Source organism: Bufo bufo, chromosome 6 (assembly GCF_905171765.1).
Source record: "Bufo bufo chromosome 6, aBufBuf1.1, whole genome shotgun sequence".
NCBI lineage: Eukaryota > Metazoa > Chordata > Amphibia > Anura > Bufonidae > Bufo > Bufo bufo.
In genome coordinates this window covers 50,520,880-50,538,089 of record NC_053394.1, presented here as the reverse complement: position 1 = coordinate 50,538,089, position 17,210 = coordinate 50,520,880, and the positions used below count along the sequence as shown (strand labels likewise).

The following is a 17,210-nucleotide window of genomic DNA, read 5'->3' as shown; positions in this document are numbered from 1 at the left end:
GTCTTCAGCTGCCAAGTGCACATGTAACAGGTCAGACAGTGTCATAGGTACAAAACTGCTGACAGATGCCCTTTAAATATACTTTACGATAGAAATCTGTGCAGAAACATCCCAATGTCTTGAATTCTGAAAAAAAAAAATCTATTAAAAACTCAAATTCCTAAAATAACCCAAGAAAGGCACAGCACAAGTGAACAATGTGATCTTTAACATATGCTGGGACTATTTTTAGAGGAATGGCTTTTCTCGTCAGACTACGTCTTTGTTACAAAAGGTCCAGAAAAAGCTTAGTAATTGCAGCTGAAAACTACAAATGTAGCAATGGCGTCACAATGAGAAATTGCTCTTGCAGAATTTTGGTCATTTAAAGGGGGTCTGTCCGCAGAAAATTCGCTGGAAAACCAGATAATGGGGGTCATTTATTAAAGTTCATCCGGCGTAAAAAATAGTTTAGATCTTGTGGTACAGGCAATTTAACGCCAAGTACAACAGATGAACGGGAAAGGAGCAGAGCGGAGGTGTCGGGCAAATTTACTATTTTTTTTTACCTGGAAAAAGGCAAAAGAGTAGACGAAAAACTACACCAGTGAGTGTTTTTTTGTATCCGATGTAGGCCACTCCTTTTCATTGCTGATTGACAGTAGTGTCGAATTTCAGGATAAATTAAATCTGTCGCGAAGCCGAATTTCCTGGTCCTTTGTGGTAGCGAATAGATTTTTCCTTAAATAGTGTAAAAAATAAATAAATAAATCATACTTACCTCATCCTTTTGCTCGCGATAGGCCGCCTCCATCTTGCTTGAAGATCTCGCATGAAATCCCGTACACAGTGACGTATGACATCACCATGCCGGTGTGATGACGTCATGATGGTAACCATGAGATTTTGAGCCAGATCTTCTATCAAGGCCGGCGCCAGCAAATGGATGAGGTACGATTTTTTAAATTTTACGCTCTGTTTTTATCAGATGCCGCAATCAGTTATGAACGCGTTATCTGAGGGGTACAATGACGGGGGCGGCACAATCGCTGCTCCCAGTCATTGCACTCACTACTTACAAAGAAATGCCCTTCGCCATGAAGCAAATTTTTTTGTAAGATTCTAAAAAGCAGCCTAATCATTTCAGGGCCATGCACCGTAATCTCTGGTATGAGCAGTGCACCAGAATATTTGCGCATGTGTCGTACAGTTCTTTCCTGCAAGAGGCAGTATTACGCATGCGGCAAATTCTCGACTGCGAGAAATTACGCCCTGCTGATCAACACCGAAACTGAGTTTTCTGCATTGTAGGACGGCACGTCGTTGCTCTGTGGGGCTCAGGGCCACCCTTGGTGCTCTGAACTGCTCATTTGCATATAACGACAAAGTTGTTTTTTTCGGAACAATGCAGCAACGGAAAGACACACGACATCCTGCCGCCATGCATAGTTAATAAACAAAACCAAGCTGGAAGTCTCCTTTTAAAGGGGGTTTCCAGGTGTTTAATACTGATGACCTATCGTCAGGATAGGTCATCAATATCAGATCAGTGCGGTTCCAACTCCCGGCACCCCCGCCGATCAGCTGTTTGAGGAGTAACGCCACTGCCTCCTTCCAGCTTAGCAAGCACAGCGCCGTCCATTGAATAGTGGCTGTGCTTGGTATTGCAACTCAGACCCATTCACTAGGACCGAGTTGCACCTAGGCCATGTGGCTGATGAACGTGACGTCACAAGTCTAGAAAGAGGCGACAGAGCTCACCGACGTGCCGTAGCCTCTTCAAACAGCTGATCGTGGGGGTGCCGGGAAAAGGACCCCCATGGATCTGATATTGATGGCCTTTCCTGAGGATAGTCCATCAATATCAAAATCCTGGAAAAAAAACAACTTTAAGATCTAATGGGATCAGTAACATGCGTTGCACTTGGCGGCACTACGAGGCATCTAATAGGATTAGTAACCTACGTTGCACTTGGCGGCACTACGAGGCATCTAATAGGATTAGTAACCTACGTTGCACTTGGCGGCACTACGAGGCATCTAATAGGATTAGTAACCTACGTTGCACTTGGCGGCACTACGAGGCTGCCCCTTTGTCTTGCCGGTAGGTAAACTTTCCATTGTCTCCTGCAAGGACGCCTATACAAGACATGCAATTTATATGCAACCCTAATCCATTACTAACCTGCCTAGGAGAGCAGAGTATAAATGGTGTCCATAAATCGGGAGGACAGTAAATGTGAAATGTATCCTTAGTCTCGGGGAGATAAACAGCTTCTCCTGAAGCCAAGCACCTTATTAAGCAGGATACTCATGCATACAAATTAGCAACAAGCAGTGACATTTCCAGGATGAGACCTTCTCATTTACAAACTCTTCCACAGCGCTTTAAAGCTGTCACATTCATTTCCCTCGGCAGATCTTGTAAATGTCACAGATCCTGGGAGAGGGATGGCGGCATTGTTTTTTGTAAATGTGTCGTCATTTTATTTGGTGTGAGGTGAACCATCCGTTGGTCGCAGGACGCGCCTGACATCTGCAGCCGTTATACCGGACACTTACCGCTTTTTTCCATAGAAAGCTAATAAAGATGTCACAGAAGATAAGGACACCACCCCTTCTGTCCAGGACCACAGCCACTTAATGACATCGGCCAATTGATTTAACTTATCTACAGCTCCCCCCACGCACCCGCAGTCTTTTATCTTGCACCTGTATGTTTTAGGCACTGGTAAAACAATTAGATTAGTGGGTGCATACATGTAGTATAACCCCCAATATCTACTATGGTAGATCACTGTTCTGATCTGAATCAAACAGTTTATGCTCTGCCATTGTCCAAATGACCTTTAAAGCGGTAATCTAAGATTTTAGTATTGATGGCCAATGACCCAGTATAGGTCATTAATATAATATTTGCAGGGGTCCAGCTCCCCGCACCCCCAGCAGTACACGGCTCTGTCCAACTGCATCCACTGAAGTGAATGCTGCAGTTACCAGCTCTGTCCACTACACAATAGATGGCGTTGTGTAGTTCCACAGCTGATCGGGAGGGATGTCGGGTGTCGGACCCTTGCTGATCTGATATTGATGCCTTAGGCCTCATGCACACGACCGTTGTTGTGTTCCGTGTCCGTTGTTCCATTTCCCCTGATTTTCTGCGGACCCATTGAAAACTCGGAAAATGCACCGTTTGTCATCCTCGTCCGTGATCCGTTTTTCCAGTCCGTCAAAAAAATATGACCTGTCCTATTTTTTTCACGGACAAAGCTTCGTGGACCCATTCAAGTCAATGGGTCCGTGAAAAAACACGGAGGCACACAAGATTGTCATCCGCGTCCGTGATCCGTGTCTGTTTTTTTCCTATCATTTTCAAGGCAAACTTGACTTAGGGCTCTTTCACACTTGCGCTGTCTGGATCCATTTGCCGGAGGTAACAACGCAAGTGAACTGAAAGCATTTGAAGACGGATCTGTTTTCGAAATGCGTTCAGTGTTGCTATGGCAGCCAGGACGCTATTAAAGTGCTGGCTGCCATAGTAGGAGCGGGGAGCGGGGGAGCAGTATACTTACAGTCCGTGCGGCTCCCGGGGCGCTCCAGAATGACGTCAGAGCGCCCCATGCGCATGGATGACGTGATCCATGTGATCACGTCACCCATGTGCGTGGGGCGCCCTGACATCACTCTGAAGCGCCCCGGGAGCCGCACGGACGGTAAGTATACTGCTCCCCCGCTCCCCACTACACTTTACCATGGCTGCCAGGACTTTAGTGTCCTGGGAGCCATGGTAACCATTCAGAAAAAGCTAAACGTCGGATCCGGTAATGCGCCGAAACTACGTTTAGCCTTTCAATGGGCATTAATTCCGGATCCGGCCTTGCGGCAAGTGTTTCTGGATTTTTGACCGGAGCAAAAAGCGCAGCATGCTGCAGTATTTTCTCCGGCCAAAAAACGTTCCGTTCCGGAACTGAAGACGTCCTGATGCATCCTGAACGGATTTCTCTCCATTCAGAATGCATGGGGATAATCCTGATCAGGATTCTTCCGGCATAGAGCCCCGACGACGGAACTCTATGCCGGAAAAGAACAACGCAAGTGTGAAAGAGCCCTTAGATTTTTTTTTTCACTTTTAATGTCTGGTGATTCTCCAAAAATCAAGGAAGATACACGGAAACAAAAACGGAAACGGATCACGGAAAAACGGAACCCCGTTTTGCGGACCGTGAAAAAATACTGTCGTGTGCATGAGGCCTTATCCTGAAGGCCATCAATATTAAAATCCTCGAATACCCCTTTAAAGGGCATCTATCAGCAGTTCAGTGGACATCTATGGGACTAAAATGCCTGTTTCCAGGCGTAAAAAATGGCAAATTTGCTGGGGTTGAAGTCCCGGGCCACCACCACTCCCAAGTGTCAAATGCACGGGCGTTTAAGAAGTTGCAAAATGGGTGTTTGCGACTTCTTTTACATCTAAAACCTTCTTTTACACCTACCCCCCCCCCCCCCCCCCCGCTATTTGTAAAAAAACACCACAAAAATGGCTAAAAAAAAAAGCCAGAAAGAAGGCATAAGACATTTAACAAACTAGTGTGTTTTCATGCATTTTTTGGATTAAAAATAAAATACGACAGAGGACAAAATCTGTGTGTGACGGAGGCCGAAATAGGGTTGCAGCTTGCGGAGAGCGTGCGGACTTGTGCCACACAACACAGCAATGTGCGAGCCCGGCCTACAGGTTCATAAAGAAAACAAATAGCCCTGAGGCTTTATCAGCCGAATGTGAGCAGCACATGGAGACAGATTAGCTCTGCTGTAAAACAGGGAAGAATCAGACAAACAGCAGCTGACGGAGACATCTGTGTCAGAAGCCATCAGCTGAAGATGCAAAGAAACCCCCAGACCATTTGTGTGTGCGCCATTCCTGACAAATAATGCCTCCTCCTATAAGACTGTGTCCACAAACGCTGGTTTTGCGGCAGTTTTTAACGCAGTAAAAATTACTGGCTAATTACAAGGTTTTTCTTAGGGCTCATGTACACGACCGTATGTATTTTGCAGTCCGCAAAAAAACGATCTGCAAAAAATACGGAATGACGTTTGTGTGCATTCCGTATTTTGCGGAACAGAACAGCTGGCCACTAATAGAACAGTCCTATGCTTGTCGGTAATGCCGACAATAATAGGACATGTTCTATTCTTTTGCGGAACGGACATAAGGAAACGGAATGCACACAGAGTAACTTCCGTTTTTTTTTTGTGGACCCATTGAAATGAATGGTTCCGCATACAGTCCGCAAAAAAAACGGAACGGACATGGAAAGAAAAGACGTTCATGTGCATGGGGCCTTATGCTGTGCAAGGTCTCCTGCACATAAGCGGATTATATATCCCGAATATAGTGTCCTTAAAATTCTATGCGCTTACACAACGTGTTCTCCGCGGACACCACACGTACCCATCCATTTTAATGTGTGTATTCTCGTATCAGTGTTTTAGCGTGGTCCGTGGGTCTGTGTTTTTAGCACTGAAGCATGCTCTATTTTGTCCGCGTTCACAGATACATGATTAGGTTATTGGTTAATTCCCTCGGGTCCTTTTATATACTGATTAACCCTTTCCCGACTTCCCAAACAAACAATACACCAAGTCGGATTTAATCGGCCACAGCAGCCATTTTTATTAACAAAATAAATATAAATATAACCATAAATAAACAACATAAATTAACCCTGACGAGGGAGGTCCTTGAAGCCCCAAAGCTTAATTCCTACAAAACTCAAACATGGCAATTCCATCTTGCCTCTAGCAATAGAACGCCAGCACGGAGACACCAACTTTTGGACGCCTCTGTCTACCAACCAACTGCCCAACCATGAGAGTCCAGCCCCACCATTGAGGCCCTCCCATTCTCCAGTACCAGCAATACCACCAACTTCGAGGATCTCCCACCGCTAACCACGCGCAACTTGACCCCCATCTTCCTCAAGAATGCGTGTCCCTCCACAAGCCTAAAGCCCTCTTAATGTCTACCTGAAGACCCAAAGCATTGAGGTGAACCCCGTCAGTCCTCCAAAATTCGCCAACACCCAACTCCAACTCAGAATGCCTAACTACCACCGCCCCATTCCTGGCCATGAACTTACCAATAGCCCTGTTCACCTTAACTCTCGCCATTTTTAGGCGTTCCAGCAAGCGAGCCTCCCGCCACATCCGACGAGGCACTATATCAGACCACACTGTTACCATGGCCGGGAATAAAGCCCACAATCTCAACAAATCAACCTTTATATCCCTTATCAACTCCCTAACTGGCCTAACACCCAAATCATTACTCCCAATGTGAAGTACCAAAACATTGGGAGACCGATCCAAGCGTGTAAAACGATGCACTACCCTTAAGACACTACCCCATAATATACCTCTGGACCCGAGTCATGGCACAACTGCGACGTCCCTCTCAAAGCCAAACTGACGCCCATTTGGCCGAACATCTGCCCTCAAGCCCCTCAAAAGACGAACGAGTGCCCGAGAATCCAGCCTAATGCCGGGGAACCCACTGAAACAAAGCAAAACATAAGGAGAAACGTTAAAACGAAGACATTTACAACCTCCCTAACCTCACATAAGAACGGAACCGCACCGATTCCCACCTGCCAATCCTTTTCATCACTTCGTCACTCATTACTAACCTTGCAGCTTCCGTTGCAGCCACAATCCTAAACGAATGTCCCGAATAATCCTGCGGGTCAATCCCCAAACCTCTTAAGTAACACTTAAAAACAGCCAAAAACTGAAAACGCGACAAGAATGACCCATCATCATGCCTAAGAAGAGGGTCACTCCCCAAACTTGTAGTCAACCTGTATTCTTGCAAACACCTAACTGGACATAACATACACCCCTGAACAGCAAAAAGAATAACACTACTCCCCCTACCTTCTTCATCTGTTTTGGACATGCGAATCCTCACCACCACTCTATCTTGGTAAAGATCCACATCCTCCCCAAGTAAACCCCCCACGCCCCGCACACTGCTACTCACCAACTCCCCTAAACAGAACGCCCCAAAAAAGGCCAATAAAAACGCTAACTTGAACAACCGCACCTCACTTGATGAACAACACACAAATTCCAACTGCGAGCCAATTTTAAGTAATAAAGCGAACAAGACTGGCCTTCTTCTATCCTCCACCCTCTTTTCCCTTCTCCAACCCCTCAAAACCTGTCTGACCAGGAAAGATTTAGTAACATCCGCAAGACCTCATAACTTAAAAACAAATGCTAAACCCGCTACACATTTATTTAATTGCGCCACCCCCAGATTATCACAGAGAAAATGAATTTTCTTATTCCTAAACTTCTCACCCCACAAAACCATTGCGAGCATGATAGGAAAAAGCTCCAATAGCGCAAAGTTCCGCACCCAGCCCCTCAAAACTCAGGACTCTGGCCAACAATCTGCGCACCACTGACCATGACAATACACCCAAAAACCAACCCCCCCCTGCTGCATCCGAAAATAACTAAAAATCAAAACTATCTACAACGTCCCCCATAACTAACGCTTTACCGTTGAAATCTTGTAAAAACATCACCCATACTTCCAGATCCCTCCTCAGTTCATGACCCAGCCAAATGAAATGTGTGGGGGCCGACACACCCACCAACAAAAAAACATCCCATTGCCATAATACGGCATGCAAAATTAAGCTTCCACAAAAGAGATTGTAAATCCCGCTAGTGAATTTTAGACGACCTCCTAGCCCTGCCTATCTCCACCCTTAAATCTTGCACCTTTTCGTCCAGCAGGCTACACTCCATTTTCTCCGTATTAATCACTATCCCCAGGAAACTGAATTCCGTCGCAGGGCCCACCGTCTTCACTTCCGCTACCGACACCCGGAACGATGCAAAAACTGACTGCAACGTATTTAACAGCGAACAAACCCGCGATCCCACCGGACCCAAACAAAGAAAATCATCCAAGTAATGGATAATGGACGAACAACCAGACACGTCTGCCACAACCCATTCCAGGAAACAACTAAATGCTTCAAAATATGCGCACAATAAAGAACAACCCATCGGCAAGCACCTATCTACAAAATAGCCCCCTTCCAAAAACAACCTAACAAATGCAAACTATCAAGATTAACCGGCAGGAGGCGAAAAGCCGCCTCAATGTCAGTTTTTGCCAATAGCGCCCCTGGGCCCAACTTTCACACCCAAGCCACAGCCGCATCAAATGAGGTATAAACCACCGAACAAAGTTGCGGATCAATACCAAACTTAGCATTTTGCACCAAACTTGCAACTTCCTTCATTAAAGAGGAAGAACAAACCCTTGGCCAATGCTGCTGCAAAACGGGACTGGCTTGACCCTCCTGTCTCCCCCGAAAGGAATGCCCTGGTCGCACCGGCGCCGCCACCTTCAGCCAGAGCCCAATGTCCTTATGGTCCCACCGTATATTAGGGTGTACCACCTTCCTCTGCCTGAATTGCTCATCATACCGGAGCCAACTTGTCCCCCTATATATCCGGTATGTCTCCCCTATCGCATCTAAATAGCAAAAAAGAGCTGAGCAGCACTCCGGCGCTTTTTCACCAATTACACTTGCTAAGATAGCAAATGCCTGGAGCCAATTAGAAAAAGTGTGCGGAATCAATCGATACCGGCGCTTTTCCTCTTCTTCCTTTTTCCCTCGTCCTTTTTACTCCTGTCTAATAAGTAAAAAAACGCTCAAGGGGAAGTGATGAAAAAATTTCCATGTACTCCCCCCTCCATATACGCTCACGTACGTCCTGCTTCAAATGCAGACCTCCCCCTTCTCCATGTCATCCACCCTGGTCCTATCCTCTTCACACCCGGCCTGTGTCTACACTGACACCAATCCCCCGACCCGACGGAATCCCTGCCGCCCCGCTAAACCCAGGGCCCATACCACACGCCGGTAATGGAGATAATCCCGATGCCCCCAACCCAGATACCCAACCTGCTAGGCTTCGCAATTTCCTCTTCACGCCCCCCAGCCTCTACGCCCCCTGGGCAGCTAACTAAGAAAAGATGTGGCCCTAACATTGTCTCACCTGGCTTACCGGGCGCTGTGAACCCCGCAGCCGATGATCCTGGCTCCTGGCAATCTACACGGGTTGGTACATCTTCTTCCCTCTGTCCTGCTGCCAAATTGAAGACTGAAGGACTGCACCCCAGCCTCTGCCATGCTGGATGTGCTCCGCAATGGCCATGACTCCTCATTCTCAGCCTGGTGAGCAGGGGCAACTCCATGCTGCCGATCATAATGCTGAGCCTATGCACTCCCCTGGCCTCTCAGTGCACAGCCTCGTTCTCCCTTATGCTGCTCTCTTGCCGAGCAAGCCCCCTAGCCGACCCTGATAGGGGAGAGCCTGCAGAACCTAGTACTGCCTCCATGCCTGCTGCTGAGGACGGGGGACTGGCCCCCTGCCCTGCTCTGGGTCCCGCCGCAAGACTGAATTCCTCCCACCCCGGGAGGACCTGGAACTGGGCTGCCACCCGTCCCCCCGTTGTAAAGAGTCCCCGGAGGGGTTCCTTACCCGGCACCGGACCCTGGGGGTCTCCTCAGGGCTAAGGCGCGCCGACGGCCGTACCCGCCGCGGCCGTCTTGCACGTGGCTGTGTGTTTTCTGCACCCGCTACCGCCCCCTGTAGCAAGCCTGCCACCTGCTCCTGAAGCCATTCAGGTCCCCGGGCCTCCGCTGCCACCCGCAACTGCTGGATGATGTCCTCCACTGCCTGCATTATGGTAAGCTCAGTGAGATGGTGGGGAGCTATCTACCCATAGATTCAAATTCTAAAATGGCGCCCGATCCCTCCCAAGCTACCCCTTATAAAAATAAAACCCCACCCCCTTAAGTGCACACCCCCTACTGCACTAAAATAACCCCTTGAGTGCCTGCCCCTCGGCCAAAACCTATCATGCCAGCCTCCCCTAAGCTGATGCCCCAGTCCGGCCTGTCTTTACACCCATTATAGTCTATGGGTCAGGGAAAACCACGGATGCCATTCGTTTTTTTCACGGATCATTTGGAAGAGATGCTTTGAAAATAATCTTTAAGCTAATGTCCGTGAAACACAGATGACACACGGCCAGCAAAAATCGGACACCCACATCCTTCTTCACGGAGCCATCACTGACCAACTTTACATAGATTTGAGCACGGATGTGTGAATGAGGCTTTAGGGCTCATGCACACGACTGTTGGCTATTTTGCGATACCGGCCATGTGCATTTCGCAGAACGGAACAGCCGTCCCTTAATAAAACGGCCCTATCCTTGTCCGTAATTCGGACAATAATAGGACATGTTCTATTTTTTTTTGCGGAACGGCCATGCGGACATACAGACACGGAGTCATTTAAATTTTTTTTGCAGCAGCCACATTGAAGTGAATATTTCCGCATATGGGCCGACACGGGGAAAAAATACGTTCATGAGGGTTCATGTACACAACCGTGGTTTGGGTCCGCATCTGATCTGCATTATTTGCGGTTGGATGCCGACCCATTGACTTCAATGGAGTGTCCCTACAGATCTGCATTATTAATGGGAATCTGTCACCTGATTTTGGACTGTTATACAGTAATATGTGCAGATAAAGAGTCCAGATCACTCTTTCTGATTTTCCTACTGCCCTTGCTTCCCCTACTGTTCTAACATAATGGAGAAGACTCCTGTGCGCACGCGCAGCAATCCTGACAATGTATTTCAAAGCAGTTCTGATCGTTGACATCGGGGGAACTGTTCTGTAGGTGTCAGTACACAAAGTCTTGAGGGGGACACTTATCAACCCCTTTACAACAGAAGATTGGGTCAAAAAGTTCAAGGTTTAGCATAATACCCACTTGCAGAAAATGTTGTGGATTTTTGGGCGGTTTCGAACCCTACTCCCCATTTTTATAATCCACGCACGGAATCTCGTGCAGTTTATACCAGAAATCTACACCAGTTATTTCAGTTTTGACACCTGCACGGAAGCTCCAAAATTAGGGCTTGTTCACACGACTGGACGTGTCTTGTGGTCTGCAAATCGTGGATGTGCAAAACACGGGTCACTTCAGAAGAAATGGGACAAGTTCTACCTTTTTCATGTGGCTGCAGAACGGACATACGGATGCGGAGAGCACACGGTTCTGTTCGCATCTTTTGCAGCCCCATTGAAATAAATGGGTCTACATCCAATCTTCAAAAACGCGTGCATGTGCCTTTATTAAGGGTAAAACGGTGGCCTTAATAAATGGCCCTCTTAGGCCTCATGCACACGACCGTTCTGGTCCGCATCTAGTGCGGAGCCATACACTTCAATGGGGCCGCAAAAGATGCGGACAGCGTGTGCTGTCTGCATCCGTTGCTCCGTTCCGTGGCCCCGCAAAAAAAATATAACATGTCCTATTCTTGTCCGTGTTGCGGACAAGAATAGGCATTTCTACAATGGGCCGCCTGTTCTGTTCTGCAAATTGCGGAAGGCACACGGGCGGCTTCCGTGTTTTGCGGATCCGCAATTTGCCTTAGGCCTCTTGCACACGACCGTATGGCTTTTTCAGTACTTTGCGGTCTGCAAAAAACGGATCCTCAAAAAATATGGATGACGTCCGTGTGCATTCCGTTTTTTGCGGAACGGAACAGCTGGCCCCTGATAGAACAGTACTATCCTTGTCCGTTATGCGGACAATAATAGGACATGTTCTATCTTTGAACGGAACAGAAAAACGGAAATGGAAGGCATACGGAGTACCTTCCGTTTTTTGATGACCCATTGAAATGAATGGTTCCGTATACGGTCCGTATACGGAACGCAAAAAACGGAACGTAAACGGGAAAAACAAAACGTTTGTGTGCACACGAACCTCTTGCACACAAACGTTTTTTTTCCATTTACGTTCCTTTTTTGGCGTTCCGTATACCTACCGTATGCGGAACCATTCATTTCAATGGATCCCCAAAAAAAAACGGAAGGTACTCCGTATGCCTTCCGTTTCCGCATTTCTGTTCCGTTCCAAGATAGAACATGTCCTATTATTGTCCGCATAACGGACAAGGATAGGACTGTTTTATCGGGGGCCCGCTGTTCCGTTCCGTAAAAAATGAAGTGCACACGGACGTCATCTGTATTTTTGCAAAATACTGAAAAAGTCATACGGTCGTGTGCAAGAGGCCTTATACTGACCAAATACTGACTGTTTAAAGGCAGCCCGAGGCTACCTGACGCAGTGTAAGGGCTCATGCACACAAACGTTGTTTGGGTCCGTATCTGAGACGCATTTTTTGTGGCTCGGATGCGGACCGATTCACTTCAGTGGGGCCGCAAAAGATGTGGACAGCATTCCGTGTGTTGTCCGCATCTGTTGCTCTGTTCCGTGGCCACGCAAAAAAAACTAGAACATGTCCTATTCTTGTCCGTTTTGTAGACAAGAATAGGCATTTCTATTATGGGAGTCCCGGGCAGCGTCCATATTTCTCGGAACGCAAAACAGGGCACGGTTGTGTGCATGAGCCCTAATACAGTACCAGCAATGTGTATGAGATTAGACAAATCTCATGTTCACTTTGATTTTTTCTTCTGTGCAGAAATTGACCTGCCGTGCAGATTTTGAAATCCTCAGCATGTCAATTGTTTGTGCAATTTTTTGCGCAGATTTCACCCTTTGCAATGCAAGATCTGCAGCAAAACCGCATCAAGGTAAGTAACACCTGCGGTTTTTGGCGGTGGATTTCCTGTTTGTACACCTGCATCCACGTGTAGGTGACTTTAGGGCTTATGCACAAGACCATGTTTTGCATCCAATTTTTGCAGATTGCACACGGACCTATTAACCTCTTTGCCATCCGTGTGCTGTCCGCATCCGTATGTCCATTCCGCAAATTATAGAAGATGTCCTATTCTTGGCCATATTGGAAACAAGAACAATCATTTCTAGTGATGAGAGTGAGAAAAATGTTGATTGCACCCAGAAGGTGTCCATATTTAGGGGATCATTGGTTTGCGGAGCGCAATACAGATACAGTGGTGTGGCAGTCAAATCATGGCGCTTGCCTCCAGTTTTCACAAATGGTTGCAACATTTTTCCATAAGTTAGTGGAAAAAATCACTGCAAAAACTGCGATACAACCCTGACATGTGAATAGATGTTTAACACAGGTTCTCACAGTGCAGTTTGGAGCAGGTTTTTATGCTCAAATGCATCCTATAGGACTGTACGGTACAACCTGCAGGTTTTCCACCTGTAATTCTGTGGCAGAACTGATGCAGCTTATAGGCCACGTGTGAATGCGCCCTTAACGATGCATTTCACTGGTGTTTTTAATGACCTTTTTATAATAAAAATGGTTACAATCATGGCGGGGGCTGTATTTGTCAGGCACAAATTTGATGTATTTGCTAGATTTTTGTGCATTTTGTGCATTGTCCCTTCATTGGTACTGATGAATGTGCCCCACAGCGAGGTCCCGCTGAACGGTACCAAATGACGAGTGCAGCCATTGCTCAGCTCCCTACGTTCTTCTTTGGCAAAATATTATCTTATTATTTAAATACCATCATGAATTACATTGTAACAAATTATTATATTGTTCTAACCAACAAATACATTCAATGATTATGAATGGGCGTGTGGATTACAGAGTCCGGGGGTGCGCACGCTCCCTGCAGGGTGAGCTGCACACATGTCATCGTCCCTAAAAGACTCAATGTTATATTGGAGGAAGGCTTCTGTGCGGATGCAGTGTAATATCTATCAACTGTCTATTTTGCGGAGTTTGCAAGGAAATTTCTTACAATGCCTAATCTGGCAGAATTCCTAAAAGGTTGCAGCACATCTGGGGACATCAAAGAATTAAATTCCCTTTTTAAAAGAATAGCGAAACGGAATTCCAAAAGGGGTTTTCCGAGATCTTTTAACTGGTGACCTATCCTCTGGATAGTTCCTCAGTATCTGATTGGTGGGGGTCCGACACCTGGGACCCCCGCCGATCAGCTGTTTGTGAAGGCACCAGAGCTCGTGTTGCGGCCTTCTCTCTGCAAACCAAGCACAGCGCCGTACATTGTATAGCGGCTGTGCTTGATATGATTCTCAGCCCCATTCACTTCAATAGGTCTGAGCAGCACCTAGGCCACGTGACCAATGTATGGTGACGTCACGTGGCCTAGGGAAAGCTGCGAGAAAGCTGTGATGCTACTGCAAGCGTCGGTGCCTTCTCAAATGGCTGATTAGCGACGGTCCCGGTTGTCGGACCACGGTCAGATACTGATGATCCGAAAATCTCAGAAAACTCGTTTAAGGCTACATTCACACGACCGTGGTGTTTTGCGGATACCGGCCCATGTGCATACCGCAATTGGCAGACCGCAAATGCTGGAAAAAAATTGAGAAACAGATGCGGACACATAAATACGGTCGTGTGAATGTAGCCTAAAGGGAATTGGTCGGGAGCTTCAAGCTCCACGAAATACTGTTCTACACACATACGGTTTTTTGTGCATTAGGGAAATCAGTAGCTCTGGATGACAATGCCACTAAAAACAAGTAAAAAACCAATATAAATAGGTTTGTGTGGGGGCCTCAAAAACACTATGGGGAGTCACTATGGGGGGCTCCCCACCAGCTTCTCCCTGTCCATCCCAGCATGCCTGACTGGTTTATATTTGTGTATAGGGGAGACAGCCCGACCCAGGCGAGGTCCGTCCAGTGACTCTTCTCCCGGCTCGTGGTAACCAGGGAATCTGTCGGTCAGGAGGTCCATGGTTCGGGCAGAGTGAAGCTCCTGACAGGTTGCCTTTAATGCAGATGTGATCCTAAGCCTGTCCTGTCACCAGCTGTTTTCTGTATATTCAGTATACAGTGCCGTCTAATTATTGTAGATACAGGCCTAGAACAGCAACACATCCAGGGGAGGCTAATTATTGTAGACTGAAGGGCAGTCAGCCAGCTCTCAGATCCAGCTTAATTTCATTCTTATTTTTTTTTGTGACCAGGCAATAAGAAATTCTACAGATATAAAACCAAGCCAGAAGTTACCAGATTTCCAGATGCCTGGGCGCCTGGCTGACGACGTTCTACCAGTCCTGAACTTCTTATACTGTAGCACACGACATACCGCATTATATCGTAGTATTCATACAGTATTATAGTGCACACATATTATTAACCTGCAGACACCCATATATATATACACTATGATTCTGCACATATTATACATTATTAGATTACATACATAGACTATTATCCTGCACATATCATACATCAGCGGTCAGCAACCTCCAGCACACCCAACATGCTCCATTCACCTCTAGGGGTGTTCTGAGAACTGCCAAACAAGTGTGCATGCTGGGAGTTGTAGTTTCACCACATCTGGAGTGCTAGAAGTTGCTGATCCCTGTCATACATTATATTATTTTGTACACATAACTGCACATATAATACATTATTATTTTGCAGACATGTATACTATTATACTGCATATGTCATACATTATTATATTGCACACAGACTATTATCCTTCACATATCATACATTGTTATACTGCACACATATATACTATTATACTGCACATATCATATATTATTATATTGCACACATATACTACTGTATCATTCTGTACATATCATACATTATACTATTATCCTTCACATATCATACATTGCTGTATTTCACATATAGACTATTATCCTGCACATATTATACATCCTATACACTATTAACCTATACATATAACTCACTATTATATACTATTATCCTGCACATCTCACACATTATTACATATCATACATTATCACACATTATTATCATGCACATATCACACATTATTCCATCTCACAAATTATTCCGTATCACACATTATTAAATATCACACATTATCCTGCACATCTTACACATTATTCCATATCACACATTATTCCATATCATACATTATTCTATACTATTATCCAGCACATCTCACACATTATTCCATATCACACACTATTATCCTGCACCTCTCACACATTATTCCATATCACACATTATTCCATATCACACATTATTACATCTCACACATTATTACTTATCACACATTATTCCATATCACACACTATTACCCTGCCCCTCTCACACATTATTCCATATCACACATTATTACATCTCACACATTATTCCATATCACACATTATTCCATATCACACATTATTCCATATCACACACTATTACCCTGCACCTCTCACACATTATTCCATATCACACACTATTACCCTGCACCTCTCACACATTATTCCATATCACACATTATTACATCTCACACATTATTACTTATCACACATTATTCCATATCACACACTATTACCCTGCACCTCTCACACATTATTCCATATCACACACTATTACCCTGCCCCTCTCACACATTACAGCACTAGTAGTCAGCACACCTTCCATACACCCAGATCACTCAGCGCTGACACAAAGGCTTCCATTCTAACTTGCAGGCTGTACCTCTGGGAGGATGCCCGCAGCCATCACTGGTCCACGGTCACACTGAGCTCTGCACAGCCCCAGGGGGAGACACAGCAGCAGTAAACCTGCTCTTCTAGCCTGATGCCATTGTAGAGGCTGTGCCCAGCAGAGGCGGCAGACAATGGGGGGCAATGACAAGGAGAGAAGGGGCTGCTTGTACCTTGCTGTATCCTGGGGGCCACTGCACCGAGACACATCCAGCTCCGCTGCTCCGGGAGCCTCCCGCACGATCCCCGCACCCTCTCCGGCTCCTCTGCTGCAGTGAGACGGACCCGGGCGCTGCAGGGGGGCCCTTCCTCCCCTCACTTTTGGTTAGGCGTGGTCTGGAAGTGCAGACCAATAAAGCAAGGCTGGGCACTGGGGCTCCGGAGCAGCAGGAGGGGGGCAGAGAGCAGGCATGGCACAGCACTGGCACAATCAGCTCACATCCTGCACTGGATACAAAGTTACTTTCTGGGATTCTCAATGTTCTGTTTGTTCAAGGAAATGGTATCAGATTTGCACATTGTCTGGATTGCTTATGGCACCATTATACAGTATTTATATGCATCTTTGGTGGGGTGGGGGTGGCATAATGGGGTATAGTTGTGGAGGTACCAAGTATGAATATACATGATTTTTAAAATACTTGTATTACTAAAGATTGTTAAAGGAAAAAAATGTTTATTTATTTTACCTTTGTAACTTCTTTTAATGAAAGGGGCCCTTCTAGG

General features: G+C 46.3%; 1 protein-coding gene across 3 annotated transcripts in view; it reads right to left on the bottom strand.

Moving 5' to 3' along the window:
- CTBP2 (C-terminal binding protein 2) overlaps positions 1–16,909 on the bottom strand; it is a 148,579-nt gene extending 131,670 nt beyond the window's left edge. For 2 of the 3 annotated variants that reach the window (XM_040439022.1, XM_040439024.1), the window contains exon 1: positions 16,658–16,909. Coding sequence is in view for 1 of the 3 variants with exons in the window: in XM_040439024.1 (XP_040294958.1) it covers positions 16,658–16,694 (37 nt within the window). In the remaining 2 variants the exon portion in view is untranslated. Of the gene's footprint in view, positions 1–16,476; positions 16,606–16,657 lie in introns of those variants that run through there. The other variant, XM_040439023.1, reaches the window with a different exon arrangement.
- Between the last annotated feature and the right edge of the window lie 301 nt (positions 16,910–17,210).